This window comes from Gossypium arboreum, chromosome 6 (genome assembly GCF_025698485.1).
Source record: "Gossypium arboreum isolate Shixiya-1 chromosome 6, ASM2569848v2, whole genome shotgun sequence".
NCBI classification, from domain to species: Eukaryota; Viridiplantae; Streptophyta; class Magnoliopsida; order Malvales; family Malvaceae; genus Gossypium; species Gossypium arboreum.
In genome coordinates this window covers 141,122,116-141,130,827 of record NC_069075.1, presented here as the reverse complement: position 1 = coordinate 141,130,827, position 8,712 = coordinate 141,122,116, and the positions used below count along the sequence as shown (strand labels likewise).

At 27.8% G+C, this 8,712-nt stretch overlaps 1 protein-coding gene across 1 annotated transcript; it reads right to left on the bottom strand.

The window, feature by feature from the left end:
* Nucleotides 1-768: 768 nt before the first annotated feature.
* LOC108485728 (probable carbohydrate esterase At4g34215) lies at nucleotides 769-4,477 on the bottom strand. Its single transcript, XM_017789573.2, has 2 exons — nucleotides 3,623-4,477; nucleotides 769-1,169 (listed from the first exon to the last, which is right to left on the bottom strand). Exons 1-2 carry the CDS (start codon nucleotides 4,214-4,216, stop codon nucleotides 981-983), a joined length of 783 nt encoding a protein of 260 aa, XP_017645062.1. The 5' UTR covers nucleotides 4,217-4,477; the 3' UTR covers nucleotides 769-980.
* Between the last annotated feature and the right edge of the window lie 4,235 nt (nucleotides 4,478-8,712).

Below are 8,712 nucleotides of genomic sequence, written 5' to 3'. Positions count from 1 at the left end.
TTGATTTTTTATATTTAAATATTTTTGTAATTTTAAATTATTTGTTGACATGACATATAAGACAAATAATATCATATAAATACAAAGTACATGTGGACTACCACGTAGGTTGTCACGTTAATATCATTAAAAATAATTTAACTCTTTTTAAATGTTAATCGCTAAATTTAACTCAAAAAATGAGTAAGGGCCAAATTAGCAAAACATGTAAACATTGAGGGTTGTCTAGACTTAATCTTGGATGGATCTAAATCGTTTCAAAAGGTGTCAAGACTTGATCTTGAAATTGGGTTTAATGAGATGATTGCTTGAGAATTTAATTTAATTGGATTCAAGGGTATTTGAGACTTGATTTTCAATCAATGATGTCCACTTTAAGAGTCTTCAAGACTTGATCTTGAAAACGAGTTTGGAGAGAGTTCGGATCCGAGAGTCTTTGAGACTTATTTTGGATAGATGGTTTTACTTCAAGAGTCCTTTAGACTTGATCTTGAATAACAGGTTTTATATTTTTTGTGTCCGTGCAACCAAATTTGGAAGAATTTTGATCCAATAGTTGTTTAAACTTGATGCTTGATCTTGGATGAATTCAGATTGCTTTAACTGTCGTGGTGACTTACTTTTGAAACAAGTTTTGACCTCCTTTCTTCAATTAAACAAGACTAGAAGGCAACTTTCTTCAAAAACAAGTTTTAACCTACTTTTTTCAATTGAACAAGATCGAAAAACGACTTGATTGCTAGTTGTCAATAACCAGTTGTTAATGGATTCTTTGAAGTTAATAAGCAAACTGCCCATTTCATTGCCATCGATTGATAATATTCCAACAGACATACAAATTCCATTTCATTGCCTCTATCAATACTTACCATGAATACAGAAGGGTAAAAGAAATTAAAAAATGTAGACATCTGAAATTTTGGAGCAAATATTCTCATAATCCAATTAAGGAAATGAAGTAGAAAAGTAGGGTGTATCATTCAATACCCAAGGAAAGCATGAGCCAACATTCGGCCGAGTGTGACTTGCGCTGGAGTGGTGAGGTGCAACCCATCTGGTCCGAGTGGGAGACCCTTGCCGTCCACACATTTCACATACGGCATGTCTGTCTTTAACTGAGCTTCTCTCACTTCCTCTATATAAGCCCCTGGCCCTGAAGCTAATGCTACCTATCCAACACAACCATCCACTTTACAGCCTAGCTTGCAAGTTTTTACAAAATAAAAGCATAAATTTGGGTTTTTTTTAAATATAATTCATTTTATTGTAGTTTCTTACTTTCTTTATTTTTCAAAATGAAGTTGAATTTTGAGATTAACTTTTTATATAAATTCCATCAAATAATTTAGTTTTTTTATAAAATACGTGATAACCTGGCATATACACTTAAGTATTTTTTGTATAATTGAATAATTTTTTTACACATTTAAAAAATAATGAAAAATTTGTATAATATTTGTCTAACTATAAAAAAATTATTAAGGTGGATATGTCATATCATCACATGTTTAAAAAGAGTAAATTACGTTACCTTTTGGTACAATGACAATAAAATTATATTGTAGGTATCGAACTTGGGTTTGATCCCCGAATAGAGAAGAGCAAAACTAGATTCAATTTAAAAAAAATCAAAAAAAATTTGAATTTTAAGTTAATCGAATTAAGTTAGTCGAATTATTCGAGTCAACTCGAATAAGTAATTTGAGTTTCGAGTTCGAATCGAGTTAAATTTTACAGTTCGAATAACATATTGGTATAAATACCCTTTTGATCCCTTTCAAGTTTGAAAATGAGCAAATTAGTCTCTCTCTCAACAAAAATTACAAAAAATTTAAAATAATTTTTAAAATTTAAAATATTTATAAAAATTTCAGAAATAAATTCTAAAAATATAAAAGAAAGTTAAAATTCTTTTAAAAAAATCTAGAATAATAATTTTGGGACCTAAATAAGTTAATTAATTATTCAAGTTTATCATACTAAAGTATTTTTATTATTATTTTACTTTTAAAAGGTTTTCAAATATATACGGTTTTAAATTTATGTGATCTAACATAAAATTAGTTATATTATAGTAAGATTTTAATTTGACATATTTAATTTTTAACTCGAACAATTTCACTTGATTTAACTCAACTCGAATTTCATTTCACTCGATTCGATTAAAAAAATTCTAAATCAAATTAGGATGATAAAATAGGACTCGTCAACTCGATTAACTCAAAATTTTTTCACTCGATTCGGTCGAATGCTTATCTCTAATCCTAAGCAACTCCATCCCTCTCTCCTAATTATTAAAAAAAAAAGTAAACTACACCAAATTATTTAATGGAATTAAAGGGAAGTTATCCTCTTAACTAAAGATACATATTTTAAAAAATAAAGAATTCAAAATAATTAAATTATAAAAAAATTAAATCCACAAAAAATATAAACTTGGCGACTTTTCATAACTTGATCCATCTAACTTTTTTTTTTGTCCTCATTTATCGCAAAATTTAGCGACTTTTCTTAATTTGGTCAATATTAAACTTGAATTTCATTAAGGTGTGATGACGTAACACTTTGATATTGTACCACATCATCACTTGATAAATTTTTTATAAAAATTATATAGAATATAAAAATAAAAAATAATTAATTTTATTTTTTAAAAAATTCAAGTGATGAAATAGTACTTTTCAAAATATCATATTATCGTACTTTAATAAAATCCAAATATAAAAGATAAATTGAGAAAATACTATAAATTTCAAAACTAACGTAGTTAAAAAAATAAGAATCAAAATAAAAAATGAAGAAATTCAAAATTAAATATTAGTTTATCCGAAAATATAATTTAACCCCTAAATGTTGCTTGTTTGTGGCGCAAGTAAGAATAAATTCATAATTTTGGCCAACTTGTATTAAAATATATTAATCTCCACCTACATGTGGAAATGTGATGCCTTAACCAATTACATGTGCCCCCCAACTGTATTCTCTTCAGTCTTTTAAACAATATGAAAGCAATTGGGCAGTGTTTTTCATGGCTTAATAAATTAATTGCTTCCTTAAATCAACTTATAGAACTGACCATTCAACAACCAAAAAAAAAAAAACAAAGTTGAAATTGAAATTTAAGAGAGTAAGCTGTTGATGATTTTATGTTTTAGTTTTTTAATTTTAAAAAGTTATAAAATAATTATTAAATTATTTAAAAAAATTTATTTAAGTCACTAAACTGTTAAAATTGTTATTGTATGGCTTTCTCTGTTCACACCTTTTGCATCAGAAACCCTTCATTTCTTTCTCCTCAACAATTCATTTTTTTTCATAAAACAACTATGAATGTCATGAATCTACATATATGTTTTTCTACTCGTTGATGGGTACTAATTCATCGTACTGATTGTTAAATCGTCGCTTAGAATTCACTAGCCGGACTTTTTTTAAATAAAAATATAACAACTCAGTGACTTAAATTGAAACTTTTGAATAGTTTAGTGATCATTTTGTAACTTTTTAAAGCTGAATGATCAAAACGTAAATTTACTAATAATTTAGTGACCTTGGATGTAGTTTACCCAGTTAAGAAAGATCAAATCAATGAAGAAATAAAACAGTAAAAAACAGATAGTACCTGGATTATTGGTAGCTTAGGTGTTTTCAGATCAAAACGTAAATCATTGAAAAACCTCTTCAAATTATCTTTATACAATTCTGCATCCTGTTGATTTTCTGTATCACTTTCCCCTTGATACCAAAGCATAGCTCTATACACGCCACTTTGCACTGCAAATTGAGACCTTTTCACCAATTGCTCATACAAAAACTCTCCTTTCTGCCATTGGCTTATATTAGTCCCTCCGATGGCACAAGGCACCAACCCTATCACCCCAAAGTTAGGGTCCTTGTTCAACACAGTGCTGGCAAATGGCATTCCAGGTCCAACCCCATTTGTCTTGTTGTAATCAATGTCTGCATGGAGTGGTTCATGGGCTTCAACCCATGTTAGGTTTGCGGTTAGCCTGAGGATCGAAGGGTTTGGTTGGCATTCAGGTGGAACTATGCCGTCCCAAGTTAGTGTCTCGGTTATGGTGTCGTTGAACACTCCTCCACGACCGGCCATGTTGCTTTGCCCGGCTAAGATGATTATGTTTATTTTTGGGTGTGGGTGTTTACATTGGATTGGTGAGGCGTGAGCCAGAAGAGCCAAGAGAATGAAGGAAAGCATCGAGGGAAAGGACTTCAGTGCCCACGTATTGACTCAAAAGGAGAATTTGAAGTTTCAGTCTTTTCAATCTGTTAAATCTCCGAGGAACTTGAACCATGTTGAAAGCAAAGGTGCTTGGTTTTTCTATGGCTTTTTATGTCGACTTTCTTGTTTTTTGTTCTTATATTCAATGTGATTATTTTAAGTTAAAAGTGTTGTTGAGTCCCTTGTACTCAATCTGATATTATATTTTACGTTTTTTTATTCAAAAAAATTGGTATGTTAGATTAAAAAATAAATTGATCATTTTGTTCAAAATTCACTCATTTTTTTTTTTTAAAGTTGGTCCATATACATCAGCATGAGTTATACGTAGCATAACATGTGTAACTGTATGGTTATTTCGTCAGCCACATCAATTTTTAATACTGAAAATGAATGAAATTTTTAACAGAAATAACACATTTGCTCTTAAATCTGACATTAATTTACCTATTTTCTAATTAAACCTTATTTTCATTTTTCATTTTCGTAATTTAAAAGAGAAACCATATTTCATCAAATATATGTATTTCTAAATAATAAGTCTAATTCTATATTTTTCTCTCAATTTTACGAAAATTAATTTCTTTATTAAAATTTTGTCTTTTATGTATTTTATAAACTAAGAAGTTAGTATAGTTGTTGGTGAACGAATGAACTTGAAACACTTATTTTTGCTAGTTTGTTGCTAGGGAGTACATAATTCTTTTAAAATAAACTTAACCAACTCATTCAATTAAGTTAATTTTGATTAATTTAGTTTTGGTCTTGGTTACAATGGTTTTGTCAATCGATTATCAATTATTTAACTTTGTAAATGAATTGACCGATTTAATCAACTTAGTATATATTATTTTTAAATTATCTCAAATAAATTTATAATATAATATGTATAATACATAATTAAAAATATATCGATTAATCGACCAAATTGAGCCAACAATTTAATATTGGAGGGCTAAAATATATAAAATATTGTGAAGGTGTGAATATGTGTGAATCACCCTTGTCAAAATATATAAAATAAATAGATAAATTATCTCGTTAGTCATTTTAAAATAACATTGTCCATTTTTTAGTTATTTTAATTATTTTGCCAATTTAGTCACTACAGTTAAAAAAATATATATCTCCAAAATAAAAAACTAACTGGATATGTTATATCAATAATTTTTTCACTTATTTTCCACGTAATTTAAACACGAATTATTTTTAAAAAATAAAAATGACACTATTTTAAAATAATTAACGAGATTATTTACCCAAATAAATTATTAAGAAATTTATTATAACACATAAATTATAATTTCTTTTGCCTTTACATATTTCTTACCCAACTTTTGCTTTGGTACAAAACTAACTTTGAAACTCAAGCAATCAGGCCTGATTGAGGCCCAAGTTTAAAACTCAGACCCCAAAATTATAAATAAGGTATAATGAAAATTTTGGCTTCGCAGGTTTATTTAAACTTTTTCAATAATTTTATAAAATTTTAAATTAGTAATGGTAAAATTATACATTAACTCTTTAAAAATGATAAAAATTTGATTTAATCTTTTAAAATTATAAAAATATAGGTTATTAAAATGGTAAAATTACACTTTTTCTATCGTAAAAATATACAATTTAATTTTACCCAAAAAAAATTTTGGCTTCACCTTTGATTTATATCTTTTTTCAATTTGGTCTTTATTCCCTTTTTAGCTAAAATTGATCATTAACTTTTCAAAAAATTCAAATAATTTTTTTAACTGAAATGCTAACTAAAATATTTTTTTTAATGATGTTAGCGTGGCAACACGTGTGGCAATCTATGTGTGCTTACATGACACTATTTGTCTTATATACCATATCAATAAATAATTTAAAATTTATAAAAATATTCAAAATATAAAAATTTTATAAAAATTTAAAAAATTAGCATGAAGTACATGTGGATTGGTCTAAAATAGGTCTTTATTGGCATGATTGCATCCTTGGTAGAGTTCAATTTAGACCTAATTTAGTCCAATGTGTAATGTCATACGTGAACCTTGATTTAATGTCCTTATTAGTCATTTCACTTTTTCACTATGTTTCACCTCGTTACCATTTCTATGTTTGAATCCAAACAAACATCTCACCATTAATTTTAATCTAATTATTATAGTAACTAATCACTCCAACACTGATGTTTTCAATCTCACTGGAATTATTCTCACCACCGAACATATTCGAAGACCGAGCTACCCACTCATGCACGAAGGTCGGCCCCATATTTAGGAGGGATTGACTAAAAATTAAATCCTTTTAAAAAAATGACTCGAGTTTGCATTTCAATATTCAAAGCTCAAACTCAACCCAGTTAAGCTTGTTTTCAAGTTTATAATGCAGTGTTTTTCTTTTCTTTTATTTAATATGTAGTGTAAATCATATCAAAATTAAATAAGTTATACTATAATGTAATTATTAAAAAAATGTGTTAAGTTATTTATATCTAGAACTTTAACCAGCCACAAAAATTAAAGGTAATAGAAGGAATGTATATATAAAATTATTAAATATTAAATAAAAATTTTTAAAAATATAAATGATTCTAAATGAGTTGATTAATCATTTATAAATAAGCATAAGCAACCCATTAAAATCTCAAAACTAAAACTTATATCGATATAATACCAACAATCATGATTAAAATCGACATGACCCATTTTGCATGATTGCGTTATTGGATTAACATCCCAATACGTAACCTAAAAGATCACATATATATACCTTCTTCTATTTTGGCAAGCAATTGGCAATGCCAAATATTATATATATAGTGTGTTATTTTTGCCTTTAATAGGAGCAAAATCAGCAAATCATCCCAACTTATAATAATATCAATTTCCTTTTAGATGTATTCCACTTGCTTAATAAAAGACGTTCCTTTGTACAATTAAGTGGAGAAAAATGTCTCATTATTGTATACATAATTAATAATATGGTTCCATCCTTGGGCAAGTTTTGACTTTGTTGAGTGGTCAATTTCTCAATTGGGTCCCTTTCATCTTCTCATATTTTTTTAATTATTGGGATTAATCAACACAACACGAGAACCACGTTATGTATGCAACCTTACCTTTTATATGATATCATTTCATCAATAAAATAATCATTAGATTTTCACTAAATATTTATTTATTAATAGGTAGGTGTGTGTCGACATGTATTGCCAAAACCCACAATAGAAAATGAGAAAAATTTAGGGCATGGAATGGAATTTATATTATTAAATTATGCTATGATTGAAAATGAAAAAAAGGGTGAAGTTGTGGATATGTCAATCATGTCAATGACCAACATTTAAGGTGTTGTTTTTCTTATAAAAGATTTGGGGGCGGTTCTAATGTTGGAAATTTTGACCTTTCTTCTATCTACCTGGTGCTTTGCCATTGATTCATTCCAAAGGGAATACAGCATCGTCCAACAATGTTCGATATCATAATTCATCTTTGTTTGAAGTTTAACACATGGCAATGGTGCCATGTCGTTATTATCCTTTTTTTCTAATTACATTAATAAAATTTATGGTGCATTCCCGTATATGTTCAAAAACCTTCTATTTCCTTGTCAATATAGAATTAATGCATTTTGTTTACTTTTTAAGAGTGTTTGACGTGTTATTTTTCTCTACCTAATATTTTAAACCCTCATCATAGGTTCTTCGGTCACGGTTGGTCTATTTTGTTTACTTCATTTGTTCAGGAGTTCAAAATGGAATCCGCCAATCAAAATTGCTCTCATATTACTTGTTACGAAATCATTACTCTATTTTAAAAAAATATGTTTGACAAGATGTGTACGATCTTGTTTATCCAAAAATTCTTTTTTTTTTATTTGGGATTAACGCATTCTCTTTATTTTATTAAAAAGGATAATTAATCATGATGGGACTGAAGATTCACAAATGATAATTGCACGTGGTGAGACTCAAATCTGTATACTCAATTTATTATAATGGTATTTAAAATATTGCATGCTAGTAATGTTTTCTTTAATAATTAATGTTATAAAAAATTTAGATGTATTCATATTTGATCATATTTTTATACTATATTTTAAACTAAATTAGAAAAATTAGACCATTAGTTCCTCGTCCAACCGTTTCAATTGCTAAAAAATTAAAAAATTTAAAAAATATAAATAACAATCATGATATAAAAATCAATTAAACATTCCATATTCAATTAAAACATTAACATGTAGGTTGAGTCTTATCTCTATTGACATGGGTATTGTTGTTAATGCAGGAGGACATGAGTTCAAGTGAACTGAAATGTATTATCCTTCTATTTATGGGTTGGCATCGGCGTTGTTGCCAGTGCAGGATTTTAGAATTCAATAGTTTGGGCCAAAATAATATGCTTCTAAGTTAAAATTTAATCAATAACCCAACGAAATAATAAAACTCAATTCTGATCGATACACATATTAATTATCAATTTAATCTA

Excerpts from the sequence above, each read along its gene's own strand:
- LOC108485728 (XM_017789573.2), bottom strand. The coding sequence starts at position 4,216 with ATGCTTTCCTTCATTCTCTTGGCTCTTCTGGCTCACGCCTCACCAATC. Across the intron at positions 1,170-3,622 it reads CTAAGCTACCAATAATCCAG|GTAGCATTAGCTTCAGGGCC; the intron begins GTACTATCTGTT and ends TGTGTTGGATAG.